We start from the raw sequence: 24,522 nt of genomic DNA, 5'->3' as shown, positions 1-24,522 counted from the left end.
ACACAAGTCAAGAGTGAGAGCAATGGAAATGAGTTACTGTATTTGGGAGGAGCATGCTGAGTTACCTGGGGAAACAGACTGACAAATGAGGACGACAGCGAGCATTGTGATGTGGATGTGGATGTGATAGAAAGCATTAGGAGAAATAAACTGAGGTGGTTTGGCCATGTGGAGAGGATAAACAGTGAGAGGCTGATGAGAGAGCGTATGTGAGTGAGGTGGAGGGAGGGAGAGGAAGGGAGAGTCTGAGGATGAGATGGAGGAATGGAGTGCAGAGGTATATGAGGGAGGGGGGTGTGAGCTGGGGGAAGGGCAGTTAAATGGCAGGGGACAGGGTGACATGGAGGCAGCTTGTCTGTGGTGCCACCCCTTATGGGATTGAGGCATTTAGCAGTAGATAGATAGTTACCATTCAAATCTCTCGGTAATGTTTCACTCACTAAAGTAAATGTTCAGTTCATAGATATTAGCACCATCGACCTTCGAAGTTATTTTTTTCTTCTTAATGCTATCTCCTGATGATTTTATTTAGCTTAGGATAGAATTTTAAAACCTTCATTAAATCATTCCCTACTTAGGTTTATTCGTAAGCCAAGTACAATCGTTGGGTAAGAGCAAAAATGTAATAAGAATACTGAATAATATTTTACCTTAGGGATTCACGTCTTCCAAATTTTCAAGCAATTTTTTTTTTTTTTACTGTTTTTTTAGTGTGTCATAGAGTACCACAGATACAGGGCATTTTTTTACTATTTACCCCTGAAATATGTAAATGAAGGCACTCCAATCAGATTGAGCCTGTGCAGGTTTATAACCAAGGGGTGGTTGGAATTTATTGCTCATGTAATGCCTCTCAGGGATGAGTGAGGCTGGTCACTCTCATCTTAAATGTCAGGACCAACTTGCCAAGCCCCGGCCTTCTATGCACCTCATGGAGTAACAGGATTAGTTGATGTATGTATGTATGCTTATTATCTATATCTGATGTTACCTACTTCTTCTCCAAGGGAGTTATGAGTACCATCTAGAGCTAAGCTTGCTGCCAAACTCTGTGAAGAAATGTTTTTACTTTTGGTGCAGTATTCTAGTGACTTACCAATATATTAGGTTAATTAGGTCTGGATAAGATAGATTAGATTGGAATTGAGATAGATAGGTATAAGGGTTTAGTGACAGTACTAGGTGGTTAAAATCATGGATGTCTGGGGACAAAGCACTCCGGTTAGGTTAGGGTCGGTTTGGGTTGAATAGGTTAGGTTATATCATATCATCAGGTTTCCCATAGCATTGATTGAGTTACTTATGGTTGGTATGATGCACTCATGTGTCCATTTAGCAAGATCATCAGGAAACAAGCTGTTGAGTGCATCCAGGCAGTTTCCTTAAGTACCCAAAAATAAGTAGTTTCTTTGTCCCATTCACTTTTTGTAATCTAAAATCAATGAGGAGTTCCTTGTGTTGCATATTGTATTAATATTAATTTCCTAAGATTGAGGGATTTTAAAAAGACAGTTGCAGTTGCTGCACCCTGGTGATAAAATTTTACTGAATGCTGTCTGGTGGCAGAATGATTAACCCTCCTGTATGGTGGTCTTAGCTCAGTTTGTTCTGACTTCCACTAACAGTTTTAGATTAAACATAGGAGTGACTTGTTTTATTGGGCAATTTAGAAACTGTATTAAATTCTTCCCTTTAAATGAGTTCTTCCAAGTTGGTTGATATCATGTAAAGATAACAAGAATAAACCTAAAATTATTTAGTCTTCCCATTACAGAAGGGTTAGAGAGATCTTGTATCCACTAGTAAAATGTTTTCCAAACACTTATTAGACAGTTGCAGTTAACCCTATACAGTATTAGGCAACGACCACACATCACGTTTTTAGGCAGGTGTCAGATCATTTTAATGGTAAATCCAAGGCATTTAAACAGTTAGAATTTGTCTTATTAACCCTTTTTGTTACTGCTGGGTTTTATTTTGCTGAATAATTTTAGCATGTTGAAATTAATAAGAGCTTCAGTGTAAGGGGGAAAAGAGTAAAATTCTGTAGGTTTGGACTCATATTTATGCAATGGTAAATTGTAGATGCAGCTGTTTTTGCAGGCTTCCAGATTTAGCTGAATGTTCCTGAAAGTAATTTTAGTATGGAGAGGTTTTACCATAGGTGTCATTTTGAGTGCCTGATTTAATAGCCTTGTCATATTAATGTCTGTTTGAATTTCCAGGGTTTATGACCAGTATTCTTTCAATGTCATCCCACCTTTGGGCCAAGTAATTGCAGGTGACTGGAAAAGCTACCAGTATTTAGTGGAGAGTATTCGCAGATTCCCAGATCAAGTAAGATGCATGAAACCTGTGGTCCTTTTATTTATATATATATATATATATAATATATAATATATACTGTTCTGGTATTGTATGTTGTTATTGTGCAAGGTGAGAATGCCTACCATCTATTCAGTGTTGTGTCATGTACATGTGGCTGTGTATATAAATCAGTGACAAGAAAGGGTTGATAAAATATACTTAAGAGTCATGGAGAAGTATGACTGTAATCATAAGTTTTGGTTGTAGAACTAATTATTGTGACCATACAGAGAAAACATTCTCAGAAAATGCTGTTGCAGTCAGTAAGGATGCTTGGGTAGGCTAAATAAGTACATTTTGCAAATATTATAGGCAAATGTTATTGAGCTCTGTTGTTTTCTTTTTCAGGAGAGCTTCAAAGAAATGATAGAGGCAGCAGGCTTCAGATGTGTAAAGTATGAAAATCTTACCTTTGGAGTCGTGGCAATCCATAGTGGTTTCAAAATATAAACTGTTATTATGTATTATTTTTTCTCCTGCACAGTTGTTGTGATAATGTACAAAAGCAGTATTGTGACAAATTGTTTCCTCCAGCTTTTTCATGATACATCATTCAAATTTGCCTTTTTATGTTCTCAAATAAAGCAGTATTTGAAGTACAGGTACTGTTTAAATATTGTAGTACCCATCTGTAACTTTATGAATATTTTAAATATCTGGTTATAATACAGTATTTACTTCTTGTACCATATTGTTAAATCTCATAAATTAACCCTACTTATGTAAAGTTTCCAGTAAGGATGTAGCTAAATGAATACTCATTAGTGTCTTAAAGTTTTTTTCATAGCCAGTTAACAAAGTAGCATTGTCATGTACTGAATCAAGGCAGTGGAAAGTAAAATCCCCAGCTTGGTTATTTCCCTGCTGAAGTCACCCCTGGGGCTATGTTGTGCCCACAAGTACCGGAACAGCCTCAAGAGCTTCACAGTCACCTGCGGAAAATAAGGTAAATTTTTCAGTTTAAAGTTTTTTTTTTTTCCTTTGTTCATCAACATAAATCCATTAGAAGACCTAGAACATTCTTTTAATCTCTCTGTATTAGTGTTGGGTGTATATTACTGTGTATGAAGTAGAATGAATTATCTCCCTAGGTATTTACAGTGCACAAGGTAAGATTATCCAAATAACCCAATTGTTGACAGACGTGCTCCAGAGGTGTTCCATATTGCGTGCAGTAACCACTGATTCTAAAATGGCAAACCACAGACAGTACTTAGATGCCCTTTGACCCTCCACACACATCACTGCTAACATATTAACTCATGGTACGGTATTTGACAGCTTTCTGTCCACACCATGTTTATGCTAATTGTTCCACTGTCATTCACTGTTTATCTTGTTTTACACTTTATCTGGATCCATAAATGCCATAAACACCTTAACATTTCTTTTCACAGATTTCTCCACTATTTCATGTTACAGATCTTTGATTTGCTCTTCGTGCCACTAATTATTGCTCCTTTCCTCTTCAGGCGGCTCTACACTGAATGACAAGACTACTGGTCTCCTAACTTGGGAAACCATGTAAAATGTTGGGTGGTAACTGTATAACCAAATAATGGGGTGATGTGCAGCCTACTGTGGTGCTCTTGTTAACCAGGTGGAGAGACACAGTCATGCCGCAAATTACATAAATTTTACTTCGCTGTATTGACTATACACTATTTAGAATACTGTACTTTAATTTCAAAGTGTGGGCACAGGTTAAAAATTTAAATACCGTGCCACTTCTTACTTGCCAGCCGCAGTGCACCAGTCACCAAACACACCTCCCTATTTCTGAGTTCTCACGAGTCCGTCCTGGTGATAACATCCTGAAGTCTCGATTGACAATGGCTTGCTCCCTTCAGAATGAATCCCAAATGTACACTGCATGTATAAGTTAAAATATGTTTGATTCTTAAAGATACTGAACCTGTAAATTAATGTAACTTACTATATTACCGTTCTGATAGCATGTGATGAGTACCGTGTGTATGGGGAGGGAGCTAATGACTGAACAAAATTATTATGGATGGGAAGAGATGATTTTACCCTTTTCATGTGAATCATTCACTGATTCAAGTGAGATAATGTTAGCCTTCACAAGTCACCTTTGAGTGCTTATGGGAACTACAATTCATAAAGGATCACTAGACAATTACAATATTGGACCTCAAGATGCATTAAGAACATAAAACATGAAAATAGGGGAATAGATTCTGACTAGGAGAATACATCATTCACCTGTACAGGCTAAATCCAGAGCCGGATTACCATGTACAGGCAAAATGGGCAACTGTCTACCAGGCCATGGCCTGTCACAGGCCATCCAGACTTCCAAAATGGAATAAATATAAGCTTTGAGCATGCAAATAAGGGCCATCATTCATCAGGCCATCAAAAATGGCCATTATAAGTCATGCCAAAATTTCACTGGAAATAACGGAAAATGAGATCTGTATGTTGCTGGCCAACCTTCTGTGTTGCCTACCAGGCCACAGCAGGGTTAATCCGGCCCTGGCTAAATCAGGGCAATCTGTGAGAAACAAAAAGGGGGGACATAAAATAATGAATATACTACCATAACTGTCCTACACATTATATACAGCATTTACTGATCACATAGAAGAGAACATGCCATCACCATCATCACTATACTGTATCAGTATGACATTTGCTACATTTGCACGTGTCGGCCAAGGGCCCCCTTATGGTAGCTCTAAAGCTGAATGAGCTACAGTGGGGTGTGCCAATAAGCGGGATCTCAATGTGTGAAGCACCTAACATGGGAACTCGACCCAAGAAAAAGTAAATGTTTAAATATGTGAGATGTGATTCTAAAATGCGAATCCGTCCTCTGAAAGCAAGGGAATAACAGTGTTCCCACTCGAAATGGTAGTATCTGAAGCCACCACCAGATGGCTGATCAGTTTCCCACCCTTTCCCTCCCTCATGACATCTCTTAAGTCATGTCTCAAGACTGTGGTGTTTTTAGCTTTGTACATGACCTACTCTTGCTCACCTGTTACATCATGGCCCCACCACTTCACTCCATGAATAAAAGCATGACTGGAGCTGAAAATGAAGGTTACAGAGCTGAATAAGCAAGGTAAAAGGAACTCAAACACTGAATGTGAACTTGGCTTAGGTGACTTGGTGATGAAGAACACTCTTGAGAGCAAGCGGCAGATTTTATGAACTGTCAAGACTTATAGAGGTCAGCAAGTGGATGGACACAGTAAGGTTGCTAATCCTGCAATTATACAAATGAAGTGCTACCTAGCACACTACATTCACATTTCTATTATCTTTCTAAGCAAAAGTCTTTCTTAAATGATAGTCAATAATGGGGAAGTATACCCTCCCAAAAAAAAGTATCAGCACCTTTGGGTACGATGGTTGTGAAAATGAGCAACTTATGCAGACACCCATGAGTCTATAAATGTGGTGCCTCAAAACATATACCAGCCAGTAAGTGAATTTTTTTGCAATTTGTAATTCTGATAATTACTATCTATCTATCTATTGCCAGACGCCTCAATCCCGTTTGGGGTGGCCACAAACAAATAGCCTCCAAGTCGCCCTGCCCCCGCCATTTCACTGTCCTGCTCCCAACTCACACCCCCCTCTCTCATATACCTCTCCACCCCATCCCTCCATCTCATCCTCGGCCAAAGATAATATTTGCACTTATAATTACAGGATGCCCCATATATCACAATGCTTCATCCATGTTTCAGAATGATACTTGCTGTAAGAGGGCCGATACTTTATTGGGAGGGTGTACACTCAGTCACAAAAGTATTGGTGCACAATATGCGTGAAACATTTGGGACCACAGAACGAAGGTCACTGAAATATTAGTACCGGTATCCGACTTACCACACGTTGGTAGCCCTGATGTCGGGAGGTGTTATATATCACCAACTAGCAATATCCTCTTGCAAACATATAGCAAATGTAATGTTTATATAGACAGACACTGATGATACACAATGAGACGTTGGTAATGTCAGCAGTTGTTCGAACCTTTTCGGTAGGCATCGCACCCCGTGCACCGATACTTTTTTGATCGTGTACTTTTGATCAAGTGTACATTAAATGACAAAGATAGTGTGAGGCATCAACCATATACATTTATTTCCACTGATTCAATGGTTTCCATATGCGAAACTTACAATGTGTGGCGCATTTTATTGGTCATATTCTTGCATACTGGGAGACCCCACTGTACCGCCTTTGCCAAACCTTTAGCCGCAACTTGTCGCTAAGCAATCATCCCATGTCTTAACTGTGTGTGGATGACCTGTCATTCTTCCACCCTCTACATTCATATCTGTATATCTCTAAGGCTGTCTTCCATCTCCCTTAACGTCTCAGTGCAAGACTTTACTTATATCTTCTGTACCTAGCCTACCTGTGAACTCTGCACTAGGCAACCTATCTCTGTGATGCACTTCACATCTGTATACCCACTACAGTAATTGAAACCTTTATTTATCCTCCCTCTTAACTGCTATTTCCATTCAATTATACATTTCTTATGCACGCTGTGTACATCTTACCCCGGAGCTGAAGGGAGGACCCTCTAGTTATTGAAAGTGACAACCACTACCTAAATTTTCTGGCTACATCTATTTCTTGCAGTGGCATGCTATGGCAGGAAGTGAGACTGGGTATTATTTTAATAGCTCAATATTGCAAACTTACTTTTATGCACAGAGTTCAATTGGTGGAGGACATAATGGTATGGAAGTAAATTCCTCTGCCTCAAACTGTGCCTTATCTTCTGGTTTGAGTTGATCCATAGGTGTGTACCATTCCAGGTGTTCTTTTGCAACTACTCCTGAAGCTTCACTGGCATGACTGCCCTGAGAAGCTTCACCAAAGACACTGATTCCTCCTTGAGTTATAGAGGGTTGAGTGGACTCAGCTGGCTTTCCAAACAGTCCAGGAGTACCTGCATTGCTTGATGCACTGACAGCTGCATTTGCAAATACATTATTAGGTGGAGTGTTGCCAAATAATCCACCACCTGTTTGAGTGTTGGTACCAAATCCTCCACTTCCACCAAATATATTTCCACCTTTGGCAGGAGTGCCACCAAAGACAGAGGCAGAGGATGTACCAGTGGTGCCTGCACCACCAAAAACTGAAGGTTGTGGTGTTGCCTGAGGTGGTGCAGGATTCTGTGTGTTGCCAAAGACATTTGATGAGCCAAACACAGACCCAGACTGCTGCTGCTGCTGCTGTGCTGGCTGGTTGCCAAACAGGCCAGTTTGTTGCTGTGGCTGCTGCTGAGTAACAAATATGTTTCCTTGAGCTCCCATGGTGCTACCTGCTACGGGCATTCCAGATCCACCAAAAACTGATGTCTGATTCTGACTATTATTGCCAAATATACTGCTGCCACCTGTTCCCTTATTCTGGTCTCCAAATATGTTGCCTGATGTCTGACCCTGCACTGAGGCAGTACTAGCAGAGCTACCAAATACAGGTCCAGTGGTTGTCTGACTCTGATTTCCTCCAAACAGGGTACTTGTTTGAACACCCTGGGTCCCACCCTTAAATACACTACTGCTCCCTCCAAAGACATTAGTAGACTGATTTGGAAATGGCCCTATGTTTTGTCCTCCAAGCACTGCTTGACCTCCAAACACTGGCTTGTTTGCATTTCCACCAAATATTGAAGATGTTGGTTGACTTGCTCCAAATACCGAGGATGGGCCTCCGAACACAGAGGACTGAGGCTTGGCTCCCAAGAGACCTGCACCACTGTTTGGCTGAGTGGTTGATCCCCCAAAGATGTTTGGTGTATTCAACAGAGCAGGCTTCCCAAATAAATTAGGAGGTTTCAATGTCTGTTGTTGGTCTGGATGTGTCTCTGTGGTACTCTTGGTGAAGAAGACATCTCTCTGAATATCAAAAAGAAGAAAAAAAATAGTAAAAGATGTATTGCAAAAGTTAGTTCATCATTACTGTGTTCTATTCATATTAAACCGCCGCGTGCCAGCTATTTTTAGCCCTATGGGTCACCCCAGTGCCGGCCATTTTTTGACCTTTTTTTTTTTTTTTTCTAAAATGATAGATTTTGATGTGGAAACAACGAATTTCACCATTAAAATGCTCACCGAGGCTCGGAAATGAGTTTTATTGAGTCCTGCATACTCGTATACCGGTATAGCTGCTCTCTCATGCTCACCACATACGTGAGAGAAAGCCGCTTTCTATGTAATGTATGCTCAGGTATTTATAATGGGAAGGTATAGCAATGTTCTGTACACTTTTCTGATTACTTATTACTTCAGCACCTATCACAATTTGCGTGTCTTTCTCACTGTGATTGCATTATCTTACACTTACTTGAAGATAGGTACAACCTTACTTCATTATGTACAGTCCTGGCACTTACAAGAAGGTATTTACAACTTGCTTCACTATATAGTCCTTACACTTACAAGAAAATATTTACAAAATGCCTTCACTATGTACAGCACTGGGTGAGGCACACAGAGTGAGGCAGAGCGAGCGTGGGGGGGGGGGGAGCGAGTGAGTGTATGGCCTTGACAGCCTGGGGGATGGTAGAGGAACAGTTTCCTTACATGCCTGCCAATTTTTACCCGTGAATCTTGAAAAATGCAGTCACAGTGAAGTTTTTTATTTTAAACCATTTTAAAATGGAACTGGCACTCGCAGCGGAATTATGTCCGACCGTTTTAAAACAGCACTGGCACGCGGTGGGTTAAGTCCAACAATCCAAATAACACATGTCCATCTCATCTCGGTTCAATAAAATTATATATAGCACAGATCAAATTCATCCTTTCCTAATCAAATTCATTCATTTTGCATCTTAACAACAGTAATTCTGTCTGCTCTCAAAATTAAAGAAATTATATTTACACCTGAACAAGAAATGGGTGGAAGGAAATTCCAGTACATTAATGTACAGTAACATGATTTTTGTAAACTTCAAATAATACATGTACTGTATACTGTACAGTACGACCTCCGGTAGTCATACGCAGTTTCTGCTTGCTTGTGACTTGTGGTTGGTTAATGGATAGGGCCATGATAGGTCTGAATCATTATGCGCGATACAATGGTGACATGGTGCGCACAAGTAACTGACTAACTGTCACCCACATTCAGCTGGAGTCTCGCTGCCAACATGAATGCCAGTGACACAGTGTAATGTAAATGCAAGTTTAATTATATAATATGTCTTGTATTTTCTTGTCATTTTTGGTTAGCTTGAAACGGGCTGAAACATTGCCGGTTCTTTGAGTGGAGGCACCCATCATCCACTCACTCAGTCTAGGGATGCCATATGAGCTCAACACCAAGTGACAAGCCAAATAGTTTCCTGTACCCATGAAACCATTTACTATGCTGCATGGTAACCATATAACCAGGGTTTTTGGCTGGGGTAAGTGTCCCCGAGATTCCCCAACCAAAAATCACCTAATCATGGTAGACGTTGCAGAGAGCCTCGGAGGGTTCAATACCTCCCCAGGTCCTCAACCAAATAGGCAGATTCACATGGCCATGTGAAGTGTGAAAGGTGCAAACAGGGATAGCAAGAGGGTGGAAGTGGTGAAAGAGTTCAAGAGTGTGAGATATGCTGTGATGGCATTGTGTCAAACAAAGATGAAAGGGTGGGAAGTGGAAGTGTGGGAGGGTGTGAAATGTGTAAGATTGGGCATGAATGGGTGAGGAAGATGCAAGGAAGGAGTTGCTTTGTTGATGAATGAGGTGTGGCAGAGTGGAATGAGAGATTACAAATGTGTTAGCTCGAGATGTATGTATGTCAAGTTCGTGAAGGTGAAAGTGGGAGTAATTATTGCATATGCATCGTGTGCTGACAGGAGTGAGAGAGAGAGAAAGACAGGTTTTGGGATGAGCTGGATGAAGCAGTGGGAGAAATGCCCAGGAGCTATAAAGTAATTGTAATGGGGGATATGAATGGAAGAGTAGGCATTGGTCCTGAGGATGACATAATGGGTTGTAACAGAGTACCAGGAGAAAATGATAATGGGAAGCAACTGAAGGACATGTGTCAGGAAAGGAGGTTGTGCATTTGTAACTCATATTTAAAACACAAAGATGCACATGTATATACATGGTACAGAGGGAAGGGGGATTGTGTTGAAAGGAGCCTGATTGACTATGTGCTGGTAGAGAGGTCAATGCTGGGAATGGTTGCTGATATGAGAGCCATGACAGGACGATGTGGGAGTTTGTCAAATCATATGACTGTGGTTTGCAAGACCAGGCTGAGAGGAGTGAGGTGGACCAGGAGAGAAAGGAGCAATCCGGGAGAAAGACGGAAAATCAAGAAGCTGAGGATCAAAGAAATGGTAGATGGATACGGAACCAAAGTAGGGGAGGAGTTGGAATCAGTGAATTGGAATGAAATAGATCTGGACAGCCTGTGGAATGCATTTGGGGATTGCTTGGTTAGGAATGCTAAAGTGGTGTGTGGTGTGGCAAAAGTAACAACAAAGAAGAAAGGTACAGCATGGTGGGATGAAAAAGTTAAGAGAGCTGTGGAGGAAAAGGGGAAGAACTGGCTAGAGTGGTTACAGACCAGGTGTTCAACTGAAATGAGAACTGAATATGATGAGAGCAAGAAGCACGTAAAGAGACTAGTGAAGAGGAAAAATAAGGAGGTAAATGGTGATCTAAGAAGAAAAATGAATGCAAACTACTCTGAAAATAGGAAGTTATTCTGGAAAGAGGTGCAGAAATGTAGAAGTGATGGCAAAAAGAAATGTGAATGTGTGAAGGAACTAAATGGTAGATTAATAACCCATGGGGATGAAGTAAGGACCAGATGGACAGAATATTTTGCAGGCCTGATGAATAGGAACAGAGACAGCAGAGTCACTGTACACGTGATTGGTTTTGGGGGGGTGCAGAGAAGGAATTCAGTGCCAGGAAATGTGACACTCTCTCAGGTGAAGAATGCCGTGAAGAAGCTGAAAAATGGGAAAGCAGCTAGAGTTGATGAGGTGTATGCAGAGATGATTAAGTGTAGTGTAAAGAGTGGGATGAAGTGCTTGTTGGAGATATGTAAGAATGCATGGATGAGTAAAACTAAGCCAGCAGAGTGGAAAAAGGCTGTGATTGTACCCCTGTACAAAAATAAAGGTGAGCGTAATGAGTGCAAGAAGTATCGTGGCATAATCTGATAATTTACCAATATGCCGGGAATCAAACCCGGGACTCTTAGGTGAGAGCCAGGCAGCATACCACTACACCACGACTTGCCCAATTGCCAGGTGGTTAACTCATCCTCTTCATGCCCACAGTGGGGGCGGAGGGACGTTTGTTACAATACTGTGACTGTGTGAGTTAACTTTTACCTGGTCGTGGTGTAGAGGTATGCTGCCTGGCTCTCACCTGAGAGTCCCGGGTTCGATTTCCAGCATACTGATAAATTATCAGATGATTTTTCCTGTGTACAGTACAGGTTTCTCTTTTTATCGTGGCATAAGTTTATTGAGTGTTGTTGGGAAGGTATATGGAAAAATTATTACAGAGAAAGTAAAAGAGACATCATAAGTCCTAGTGAGTGAAGAACAGGGTGGCTTTAAGAGTGGCAGAGGATGTGTGAATCAAATGTCCGCAGTGAGAAAGACAGTGGAGAAGGCATGTGATAAGGACTATAAGGTGTTTATGGCACTCATGGATCTGAAAAAGCATACGACAAAGTAGACAGAGAAGGATTGTGGAAGGTTTTGGGCATGTACGGTGTAGATGGTGCGCTGCTAGGTGCTGGCATGAGTTTTTATGATGGCAGTGAGGCATGTGTAAGAGTAAATGGGTATCTAAGTGAATGGTTCATGATCAATGTGCACGTGCAACAAAGTTGTGTGATGTCCCCATGGTTGTTCAATACTAATATGGGTGGGGTGATGAGAGAAGTAAAAACACGAGTAATGGAGAGTGGGATGGCACTGGTAATGAATGGTGATGGATGGAATATCTCAAATTGTTGTATGCTAATGATGCAGTGCTACTTGCAAATACCAGACAAGAGCTTGGTAGACTAGTGCAGAGTTTTGCTGATGTCTGTGAATGTCATGCCTTGAGGGTAATGTAGAAAAGAGTAAAGTGATGATAACTGAGAGAGAAGATGACTCCAAGTGTGATGTTACAGTGAATGGAGAGAGACTGGAACTGGTGTGAGAGTTCAAATACCTGGATACAGTGACAGAAAAGAGAGGAAAATGTGCAAAAAAAAAGTGGTTAGCAGAGTAACAGAAGGAAGGAAAGTAGCTGGTCCTATGGAGCCCTTGAAACGAAACAGAGGCTTGAGTGTTGCTGCTGCATGAGGCTTACATGAAGGAGTGTTAGTGCCAACTTTAACATATGAATGTGAGACTAAGGTGTGGCATGAAAATAAAAAGTCAAGAGTGACAGCAATGGAGATGGGACTAATGAGGAATGTATGTGGAGTACAGAGAGTGGACAGTATATGAAATAATGTGATTCGTGAAAGATGCAGAGTGAGGAAGTCTGTGGACACCAGAATCGAAGAGTGAACTGAGATGGCATGGTCATGTGGAGAGAATGGATAACAATAGAGTGGTGAAAAAGGTATATCTGAACAAATCTGAAGGAGGGAGGAGACGAGGTAGGCCAAGGAAAAGGTGGAGGGATTTGGTGGTTGAGCGTGTGAGGAAGAGAGGTATCGAAGTCAGTGAGGCTAAGGGAGTGACAAGAGATCGAGCTGGCTGGATGAATGTTGTGAGAAGAAATGCATGATCAGGGATTTGGCACCCCTTTTTAACAAGACAGCGTCCAGATTGACTCTATCGGACACATTTATGTGAAGCTACAGAATGTGGTGAAAGTTTTTGGCATATCTGATGAAGCCAGGATTCTGGGGGCTTGAATGATGAGTGAATGGAAGCATGGCCCACTGGAGTGGGCAAACTTGGGCTGTCTGGATTCTGCTACTCCTCACCCTGCCCTAGAGTGGGAAAGGAGGTCTGGATGATGATGATAAGAAACAGTGAAGTGAGCAAAGATGTAAAAAAGTCACTGCATGATAGTATTGGGACACCACTCTAATATACGGTGTGAAGTTTGGACCTTGTTGGAGGGTGAGATGTCAAGAGTGAGAGAAAAGGAAATCAGTTATTTGAGAGAAGCACGTACAGTTACAGGGAGAGACAGACTGACAAATGAGAAAATGAAGGAGCGCTGAGATATGGATGTGATAGAAATCGAAATACAGTAAACTCTCACTTATCCACCGTAATTCAGCCAACTCCTACACCAAACAAAGCGAAAACCTGGATATTGCATAGTACTGGGGAGGCGGTGGCTCAATCGGTAGAGAGGTGGCCTGCAGTCCTACCGGACCCAGGTTCGAATCCCGGCTGGGGCAGGGAACAGTTTAAGGATTTGAATTTCATTAAATCAGGCTTTACTGATCTACCAGAAGACCCGCCGACATGTCGTAAAAATACCCCCTCTAATACCAATACACCAGTCCTGTATGAGACAGCCCTAGCATGTATTCAGTATGGACGGTGGGTGTTAGCGCCGAAGTGGTGACATGTAGAGGTGTATGGTATGTAGGAGGACTACTGGGCCTTGATAGCAGGCTGTGAAGCCTATGCCCAGAGCCGGACACATAAAAAAAAAAAAAAAAAAAAACCCCTCACTGGCTCAACATTCAGCGTCAAGCCAGATACTGTGTAACTGACCATCTCGATCCCATATTCTAAAAACTTTCCCATGAGTGAAAGATGAAAATCAGTATAAAATACAATATAATAATGAAACAGTACAGTAATACAGAGTCAGTTGGCTACTGCTTACGAGCTGGTTGATACACCTCGATGCCAGATATTGCATAGTACCGCCAGTTACTTCCCATTTCAGTGCCGGATGTTTTATAATTTCACCAGATATTGCTTCAGAGCCACGCCAACAGCGCCAGATGGTGCACTGGGCTAGATATTGCGACAGCGGATAATTGAGAGTTTACTGTACATTGGGGTGGTTTGGTCATATGGTGAGGATGAAGAGTGAAAGACGAGTGAGGAGACTATATGTGAGTGAGGTGGAGGGCAAAGATGATGCAGAGGGACAGAGTGGAGAGATATATCAAAGAGTTGCAAGGAGGGGGGGACATATGTTGATGGAAGGTTTATCAAAATAGCTGGGGACAGGGCAATATGGATATCATCTGTTTGTGGCCACCCCTTATGGGATTAGGGTGCCTGGCTATAGACTGACAGACTTACCATTGCTTGAACAGCTTCCTGAGTGGACATTCTGATAGCTTCTCTAAGTTGTTTAAATCGCTGTTGCATTTCATTCCAGTGAGCTTGCTGGAAAAAAAGGAAAAGAAAAATTTTTATCAATATACAACAACTGCATACGAGTATATTGGTTTACATTCTATATACTCAGAACACAAAGACACTGAATGGTGACATCCCTGCTTAGTTTTAAGCCTAGTTACTATATAGCAGCTCTGCAGGATATGGTTACTGCAACAAATATTGGCAGCCATACTAAAAAAGCTCAGTTACTTGACGGATGTACATAGTCCTCACTGAAGTTTCTAGAGATAATAATTTTGTTTGTTATGTTACCTAAACGTTGTAAGTAAGTAAATGAAAAAAGATTCATGCAACTCTGTCTTTACTGGGAGAAATATAGTATGATTTACAGGTGAATTAAGCATCACACCTTACCCCTCTCATTTTTCTTTCAAATGCTATCCATCAAGGGATGTATGAGTGTGAGGAAGGGTGTGATAACCAAGTGCTACCTTTGTGGATATATAAGGAAAGCAAAGGTCAGTATGTCCTCTTGTTACTCTCCCATCCCATAAGAACAGATCATCTCTGTCAATTTTTTCTACTTCCATCATGGCCCTGAACACTGTAATCATGTTGCCCCTCTCTTTCCTTTCTTCTACGGAAGGCAGGTCTAGCCTTTCCAACCTTTCCTTGTACGACACATCTGCCACGCTGGGGACCAACTTGGTTGCTGTTCTGTGTATTCTCTCAATCTTGTTCATGTCTTTCTTTTTGTGTGGGGACCACACTACTGCCGCATATTCCAAACTGCGGTGGATCATGGCCACTATCAATTTTTTCATCCTCATCCATGTAATGAAATGCTGCTTTTATGTTAGTCAAGAGATTACATGTCTCTCTAACTACTGTATCTTGTTGATGTGTTTTTCAGGTGACAAATTATCCTGGACCAGCACTCCCAAATCTTTCTATTCTCTCGCTTTTGTGACTGGTTCATTTCCCATCAAATAATTCAGTGACAGTGTCCTGCTACTTTTAACCATTGCCAATATTTTACATTTTTTTGCAACGAATTTCATTTCCCACATCTGGCTCCAATCACGAATCCTATCGAGGTCCTCCTGCAGCATTGCACAGTCTTCTTCAACTTTTACTTTCCTCATGATCTTTGCCTCACCAGCAAACTGACTTGCATAACTGTTCATTACATCTACCATATCGTTTACGTGAATCAGGAACATTATGGGCACTAACACCGAGACCTGTGGGACTCCAGTTGTTACTTCTCTCCATCCAGACATCCTTTCTTTTATTAATGTCCTCATTTGTCTGTCTCTCATCTACTCTAAGAGGTTCCCTGTTCAGTCCTCCTATGTGTTCCAGTTTCCACATTAGTCATTTGTGGGGTACCTTGTCAAAGGCTTTCTCCATATCTAAATACACACAATCCACCCAACTATCTCTCTCCTGTAGCATGTCTAACGTCCTTGAGTTGAAGCCTAACAAGCTGGAAATACACAACCTTCCACCTCTAAATACAAACAGACTTTCTGCCAAAATGTCCATCTCCCCCAGATATTTTATCCCTCTGTCTTTCAGGATTCTCTTGCACAATTTTGTGACCATGCTGGTAAGGGACACTGGTCTATAATTCAGGGGTTCTTCCTTGTTCCCTCTCTTATAAATTGGTACCACACTGGCCCTCTTAGATTCCTGAGGCATCTTCCCTTCTTCCAGAGAACACACAATTAAACTGTGAATCTTATCCGCCAGTTGTTCTCTGCATTCTTTTAATATCCAACTGAAGATCCCGTCTGGTCCTGAGGCCTTCTTCACATCTTGAGTTTCCAGTAATTTGTATATTATTGCACTTCAACTTTTACATCTTTTACCACTACATTTCTAGTCCCTCCTCCTCCAAATGAAGCTTGACTGGAAGCAGATGGTCATTATTTTAGCTTGCATAACTGCACCTTTATAGATATTTCCTTCTACTTTCAGCTTATTGATTCCTTCCTTTTGTTTCAATTTGCCATTAACAAACCTGTAAAACAATTTAGGTTCTTCCTTACATTTGTCAACTATACCTTTTTCGAAGTTTTCTTCTTCCTCTCTACGTATTCTTGTATATTCATTTCTAGTTCTTTTGTATTCTTCCTTTGTTCTGTTGTTACCTCTCTTTCTCATTTGTTCCACGCCTTATCCTTTTCTTTTTTTGCTATCAAGCACCTTTCATTTTTTCTCCAGTTCTCTTCCGTATTAACTTTTGGCACATACTTTTCCACACTCATATTATAGAAGTCTAGAAAGATATCCCACTTATTCTGTATCTCTCGTTTCGAAGAATTCTCGCCAATCCGCTTCTTCGAAAAATTCTCTCAGTCCTGTAAAGTTTGCTTTCCCAAAGTTGTATCTGCCATTCCGGTATAGTTCATCTCTTGTCTCCCCATTTCCTTCTGTCGTTTGGAACTCTATTATTACATGATCACTTTTTTCTATAGGACACAGATATTTCAGAGATTCAATTGCATCAGATTCTTTGGTTAAAATTAAATCTAGTCTTGCTGGTGTGTCTTCACCTCTAAATCTTGTTTCTTCATTGACCCACTGGATCATTACACTGTCCATTACTATATTTAACAGTACACTGCCCCACGAATCTTCATTGCTTCCTGACTTCCACTCCTCCCAGTTTACCTCTTTACAATATAACAGGGAAGTGGAGGAGCGATTGTGTAAATATGGATTGGAGCAGACGCGGCACGTGCAAGGTGTGTAAAAGATATTCACAAAAGAAATCAGTGCAGCATGTGAGGTGGTGTATGGGGTGGAGAGAAGACAAAAGGGGGTGCAGGGAACAGCATGGTGGAATGAGGAGGTGAGAGAGGCTGTGGCACAAAAGAAGAAAGCATATAATGAGTAGATGAGAAACAGGGCTGTGGATGAAGTTCAGAGACAGAAGAAAGAGTTATATGTATAGAGGAAGAGAGAGGTGAAAAGATTAGTACGAGAGAGTAAGAAGAGAGTGGATGGGGAATTTGGAAGGAATTTGAGAATAAAGTGGAGTAAAGTGGCGGGAATGTAAGATAATGTTCTGGAAAGAGGTAAAGAGAGTTAGACAGGGTGCCAAAGAAGTTAGTTGGGGAGTGAAAGATAAAAATAGAAGACTGCTAGTGGAGAGGGAAGAAAAAGTGAGTAGATGGAGAGAACACTTTAACAAATTGTTGAACGTAGAGAATGAAAGTAATGCAAGTATAAGTGGCAAGGAAATAGCTGGGAGACGGAGGGATATGAGAAGAGAGGAAGAAATCCGTAGGATGGAAGTTGCGGAAGCGATGAAGAAAGTTAAAATGGGGAAAGCCCCAGGAATTGATGGAGTGTGTGGTGAAATGCTGAAGTATGGGGGAGAGATAGTAGTAGAATGGATGTGGAAGATGTGCAGATTGGCCTGGGAGGAAGGCAGAGTCCCAGATGATTGGAAGTCAGGTATAATTATTCCCCTGTACAAAGGAAAAGGGGAAAAAGAAGTATGTGGTAATCATAGGGGCATTTGTCTTCTTGGTGTAATAGGAAAAGTAAATGGCAGGATGCTTATTGACAGAGTTAGGGAAATAACAGAGGAATTAGTTGGAAAAAACAGGAAGGTTTTAGGAAGGGAAGAGGTTGTGTAGATGATATTCATTCTTAGATCTTTAATAGAAAAGTTTCTAGAGAAGGGAAAGAAGTTGTATGTGGCCTTCATGGATTTGGAGAAAGAATACGATGGGATGGATAGACAAGGATTTTGGAAAGTATTAATAATATATGGAGTAGATGGGAAGTTGTTGAATGCCGTGAAGAGTATGTATGAGGGTGCTAAGGCCTTGGTGCTTGTGGATAGTGAACTGAGTGAATTTTTCTATGTGAAGGTCAGATTGAAACAGGGACGTGTCATGCCTCCATGGTTGTTCAATCTGTATATGGATGGGGTTATAAAAGAGATACAAGGTAGGGCAGTGGATGTTGGAGCAGCCTAAGTAAGACAGGACAGTGTCTGGATATTCCCCATACTGCTGTTTGCAGATGATACTGTGTTGTTCAGTCAGTGGTTCTCAAACTTTTTAGTGCATGGCCCTATCTGGAATATATCAAGACTTAGCGACTCACAGGAGAGAGAGAGAGTAACCGGTATATAGCCTATCGTAGTTATTATGAATATGCTAATAGTGTAATAAGGATAGCTACAATATCAGTTAAGTAAATAAATTACACTGAAAGCATTAGGCCTATTCTATGTCCCTGCAATGATGTGATGCTGCTCTTCACATGTTTTGGGGGGGACTGAGTAATAAAAGAAAGAATACAAAGACTGCATATAGCTGATCTCTGAGCTATTATTCACTCAGCCTCCTCATGCATATCTTTGTTTCACTCAGTTTAATATTACTATATATATCATGTATGATATCTAACTCTGCTCTTCAGGTGTTGTTTTGACAGGGCTAGATCGCGACTGACAAGCAACATTTGCATCCTTGATCCATGTGAGGCCGCTTCTTTGACCACATGAGCAGCTGACACAATATACATCATTAATGATACAACCCAAGTTACAATATTTCTGTCTTTAATTAATGAAATTAGAGTGGTGAAATATCAGTGTAAATATTGTACATACACTGTACCTTATTAGTGTAAATTCATTAAGTTCCTTTTGTGTTGTAAATCTGAATCATCACAAAAAGAGCTGTTGTAACTCAACAGTTGACTGTATTTGACTAACATATGTTCCACCGTTTAAGACTAGCAAGTCTCATTCAAAATACACACTGTTTAACACTAGCAAGGCTCATTCAACAATACACACTATCATAAATCATCACCTTCCCTATATAATTTGTTGATGGAAAAGCTGATGATATGGGAAGCTGGGGTTTCCATTTCACTTGCTCTCAGGACTAATTCTGACCTTCCCCCTTTGCTGACCTTCTTTAGGGTGTCACCAAAACAATGCGGAGGCCAGAATTCTCTCCCCAACACATTTCTGTAATTGTTGACTGTACACAACACTACATGTACCTTACACAACACCCATTATACGAAACAGGGGTTGGCACAAGCACAGGCATATGGCTGGAACATTTTGTTCCTGGTACCTAGTGGTGGACATGAGGGGAGGCATGGGGTGGGTGCCAATGGTGCAGCTTTGGGCCAGGATGGGATTGGAACTCAAATCTGAGCCAAAGGGTACAAGGCAATGGGTATTGCAGTTTCCAGGCTGTTGTTTCTGTCCAACAGCAAGGGGCCTGAACTGTGGAGTAGAGCTCCAGAAGGCTGCCTATCACTGGGTGTATACTGGCAAGCACTCCCAGTGCCAACGCATTCTTTGATGGGTATCCCTGTGGCTGCCCTAGTGGAGTACTCCAACTGGCCACGGCTGGTAGGCTATGGATCCCTGTTCCCCACGCTTAGGCTCGGGGCTGTGCAGGCAGATTTTCACGTGCACTTTCACGTGTGTGCACATGTGCACGCTCACACACAAACACAAACACACACACACAAATCCAGAGATAGGAAGAATATAATAAAACAACATAACCAGACTGAAGGAGATAACTTCAGGAAAAATTAGAAGATAACAGGCAGACAGACTGGTCTTGAGTCTTTAAAAAGTGAAGTAACGGGAAGTGTTGGCAGTGGGTGATTTGGAAAATGGGAAATGGGAGGAAGACAATCAACAGAATGAAATGTGTGCATAGTTTTGGTTTTCTTGTGGGTGCCATTTTGAAAAGCATCCAGACTAAAAAAAAAAAAAAAAAAAAAAAAAAAAGGAACAACAAGCTCCCAGTTCTGTTCCTTTTGTTACTTACATAAGCACTAGATGTATTAGATTTCAGTGCTTCATAGGCCTTTATCCTGAACTCCTCTGGTGATGTGTCATAGAAGCCTGAAAATGGTGGGTGACCTTTGAGGGGAGAAAAACTTGACACCAACCACTGACCACTGCGCTCCCACTGCATCATCTCACCACTAACTTGTTTTCTGCAATGAGTCAAAACTATCTGTCAATTTCCATTTTGATCCTCTTAACGCTTCAGCTGATGCCTTATTATTCTACTCACCTATGGAAAGAACACATGGAATTAAGAAGTAAAACATCCAACAATCTTTTAATTTTTCTTGCTTGCCTTTAGAAGGCGGAGCAATGATGTTTTTGGCTACCTGTGTGTGTGTGTGTGTGTGTGTGTGTGTGTGTGTGTGTGTGTGTGTTCCCATTATATCTTATGAACGGCTTAAGCTATCAACATGAAACCTTCAGGGTATCAAGATACAGCCGAAATCTTGGACGAGTTCAAAAATGGGCACTCAGGGTCAAGGTCAAGGTCACCAAAATGGCTGTCAAGTTTTTATTGCCTGCCTTTAGCACCATTACAGCATATCTTATGAACAGCTTGAGCTATCAACATGAAACCTACAAGGTATCTAGTTACAGTAGTGCACCAACTTTCGCTACAGCAGGATTCGCGGAATCCACTTTCGCGGCATGCACCAAATATTCCCTAACTTCCACTTTCGCTTGAAAAAAATCGATTTTCGCGCACAAATTTTGGGTTTGGGACAATATTTTGAACTTTGAATTTCCTGCACTGCCCGCCCGCAACCCACTGCCATCTTGAATGACATCATGTCAACACTCTGTCCACCCATTCCCGCCATTGTGTACGAGCGTGCTAGCTCCATTGTGTTGGATTCTCACGGTTCAATGGCCTCTACTATACCTGGTAGTGTGGGGAAAGGGCCTGGTGGTGTGGGGGTAGAGCCTGGTGGTGTGGGGGGAGGGCCGGGAGGCAGTGGTGGTGATAAAAAGTGGCCGGGACATTCAAAGTCGGGAGGAAAGGCCAAGGCTAAAAGAAAGTATCGTGTTGGAGTGAAGAAACGGCAGTATAATAATGAAATGAAAAGGAAGATAGTTGAGCACATGGACAAGGGCGCAAAAAACAGTAAAATCTGCCGTATATTTAACATCCCAGAATCGACAGTGCGTGGTATGAGGAAACAGCATGGTGATAGTGAGGCAGCAAGAGGTGGCGCCAATACGTCTGGCGTGGCTAAATAAGCCCGCCATGCGCCTCGGATACTTACCCCAACATCCATTAAACACCTCAACCTGGTCTCTGTGGTATGTTTCTCCTCATATAATGTGTACTGTACAGTTTTTATTGTTTGTATCTCACAATGCAATGTACAATAGTGATTTGATGTACTGTATTGCAAGTGAAAATGAAAATCTGATGTTACTTTAGGATAACCGGGAACCAATTAACCTTTTTGCCATAAAGACAATGCCCCAACTTTCGCTAATTCCACTTTCGCGCATTATTTTTGGACCCAATTAGGCGCGAAAATTGGTGCCCCACTGTATAGCCAAAATCTTGGACGAGTTCAAAAATGGGCACTCGGGGTCAAGGTCACCAAAATGGCTGCCAAAGGTCAACTGGTTTTTATCCCCTGCCTTGAGCATCATTATATCTCATGAATGGCTTGAGCTATCAACATGAAACGTTCAGAGTATCAAGATATGGCCTAAATCTTGGCCTTAGCCCACAGCATATCCGGTGTGTGATTAACATTCGGCTTCCAAATGCTTTTCTTTCATTATTAAATGGAAAGGGTAACTTTTGCAGGAATGAATCATAATCCATTCTGAACCCTTCAGATTAATGCTGTGACAGTTTACAAAGTCTAACATGGACTTAGTCTTATACCGTACTTATAAGAATACATCAGTAAAGTATGCTTATGTTATCTGCCTACGCTGTTCAGCAAAACCTGTACTTGCTTGCACTATCTGCTTCTTCCCAATGCTGTCTAAGTGAAGTACAGTACAGGGTATTAGTATTTTTATGAGTCTTCATACTGTACATGCGCCAGTCTACTCACTGTTTTCCTTCCTTAAATGATCTTAATGAATTCAGTCATCGTAAAAAAATAATCTATCACTCTCACCATTTTCTCATGCCATACTTGCTACCAATCACAGCAAAACAGCCATCTGTACTAATGAAGTAGTGAAGCTATCACATTTCTTTCCACAAGCAGCAGTGCAATTAATCTCATCAGGGGTAACAAGCAGCAGTATGACTAATCTCACGAAAGGTACTGAGCATCAGTGTGAACAATCTCATGAAGGGTAACAAACATCAGTGTAACCAATCTCATAATAGGTACTAAGTATTAGTGTGACCAAACTTATAAAGGGAAACAAGCATTATTGAGACCAATTTCATGAAGGGTAAAATGCATTAGTGGGCCCTAGCCTATCTCATGAAAGGGTAACTTGGGCTTTGGTGGAGTTATGAGTATGGATTAGTGTTTTAGAACAGCCAGGTGGTGTGTACATTAGCCTTTTTCTCTGAGACGTACAGCAAAGATTTACTTAGAGAAAGGAAGAATATGTATGTCATCTTCATGGATCAGGAGAATGCTTATGACAGTATACAAAAAGGGAATGTCAAAGATGCTGACAATTTAAGGAGTACATGGAAAACTAAATTATGCCTTAATTTATTTTTTTTTTACTTCAGTTTTTTTCATTTTTTTTCTCACAGAAATATAATTTTTATGGTAAATGCTACCGATAAAAAGTTATAGGGAATTTATTTGGCTACATTTTGGTGTATAAAGAATTACTGTAGGTCAATTAGGGCTAATTTTACAAAGTGCAAAAGGAAATTATCTTACATTCGAGCAAGGCTCATGGCACACTGACTGGGGCAATGGGGTGACGCTGGGTGCAGGGTGGGTTGAGCGCAGCAAAGGAATACATGAGTAGTGCTTTGTTCTCGCCAAGAAATGGAAACAAAATCATTCCATAACCAAAAAAAACAGGGGCCATTTCATTCGACGCAACTGGCATCAAATAGTATCAAGCGGTTGAAATGTGCGCAGATGCAGCCTGCATCAAATGGTAACGACTGCATGAAATATGCACTGCACCCATAAACACCAATGGGTTAACAGTGAGGTGGTTCACCACATCCACCACAAACTCACCACCATCAAGCCTGCATAGTACAGTATTTCACTCTTTCTCGTGTGTTAAGATACTTTTCTGGCATGCCTTTTTTTTGGCACAAGCACTACTTGTACGCAGGGAAGACAAAACACTGATAGCACACCACAGCACCTGGAAAATGCACATTTTGTATGCAAGAAGGTAAGGCAGGGTCAACATCAGGCAGCATCAACAATGATGGGAAGGTATGGTGCAGGACTGGGTAGGTGAGGGCTGAGTGCGCAGGTACAGTGGCATGCTGGCATTTGTCACCATGTGGGACCTTCAAATGGTGTGCGGAGGAGTCCCTCCAGTAAGAATTTTGCTGTGCTAACAGGAGGAGTAAATGCACGGATTGCTATGAGGTATGGCTTATGTTGCCGCGCAAATCACGATTAATGCAAACTGGAACCATGCTGATCACTGGCCTACTGTAGTAAAAATGTAAATTATACCCATTTTATACTAACTTGGCCTATAACTTTGCCCTTTTGCAGCTTATTTTACATCCATGTCAAAGCACTTCTTCATGACTAGTACAGCATCACTAGGCTAAAGTCTGTATTTACAAATCATTAATCTAGAGAGAGGGCAATTTTGAGCCCCCCCCCCCTTTTTTTTTTTTTACAGAACAGAGGAAGGAAAAACAAATGAATAAATGAAAAAATAATCTATACACCTGATTACTGGCATCCTCCATTCATAAAAAAATCTATTAACAGTTGGACTTGAACAGCTGTAGGTTGAAGTTTGGGGGGAAACAACTCTGGGGAAGCGAGTTCCAGAGAGATGCAGTTCAGAGAATAAAAGAATTCTGATAGACAGAAGTTCTGCAATATGGCTGTGTGA

The 24,522-nt window shown here is 41.3% G+C and overlaps 2 protein-coding genes across 5 annotated transcripts in view; one reads left to right on the top strand and one right to left on the bottom strand.

Moving 5' to 3' along the window:
• Coq5 (ubiquinone biosynthesis protein COQ3, mitochondrial) overlaps window positions 1-3,142 on the top strand; it is a 37,529-nt gene extending 34,387 nt beyond the window's left edge. For both annotated transcript variants that reach the window (XM_080270846.1, XM_080270845.1), the window contains 2 exons: window positions 2,226-2,337; window positions 2,716-3,142. In XM_080270846.1, coding sequence (XP_080126972.1) covers window positions 2,226-2,337; window positions 2,716-2,817 — 214 coding nt within the window. In that variant the 3' untranslated portion in view covers window positions 2,818-3,142. The remainder of the gene's footprint in view (window positions 1-2,225; window positions 2,338-2,715) is intronic.
• A 29-nt stretch (window positions 3,143-3,171) lies between these two features.
• LOC145397816 (uncharacterized) overlaps window positions 3,172-24,522 on the bottom strand; it is a 38,984-nt gene continuing 17,633 nt past the window's right edge. For all 3 annotated transcript variants that reach the window (XM_080270840.1, XM_080270841.1, XM_080270842.1), the window contains 4 exons: window positions 20,489-20,660; window positions 14,616-14,702; window positions 7,060-8,264; window positions 3,172-3,299 (listed from right to left, as the gene is read on the bottom strand). In XM_080270840.1, coding sequence (XP_080126966.1) covers window positions 7,062-8,264; window positions 14,616-14,702; window positions 20,489-20,660 — 1,462 coding nt within the window. In that variant the 3' untranslated portion in view covers window positions 3,172-3,299; window positions 7,060-7,061. The remainder of the gene's footprint in view (window positions 3,300-7,059; window positions 8,265-14,615; window positions 14,703-20,488; window positions 20,661-24,522) is intronic.

The sequence above is a fragment of the Coenobita brevimanus genome, chromosome 43, assembly GCF_032717465.1.
Source record: "Coenobita brevimanus isolate Jiangsu-jjx chromosome 43, ASM3271746v2, whole genome shotgun sequence".
Taxonomy (NCBI): Eukaryota; Metazoa; Arthropoda; class Malacostraca; order Decapoda; family Coenobitidae; genus Coenobita; species Coenobita brevimanus.
The sequence above is the reverse complement of the archived record's forward strand: the minus strand, read 5'-3'. Positions and strand labels throughout refer to the sequence as shown.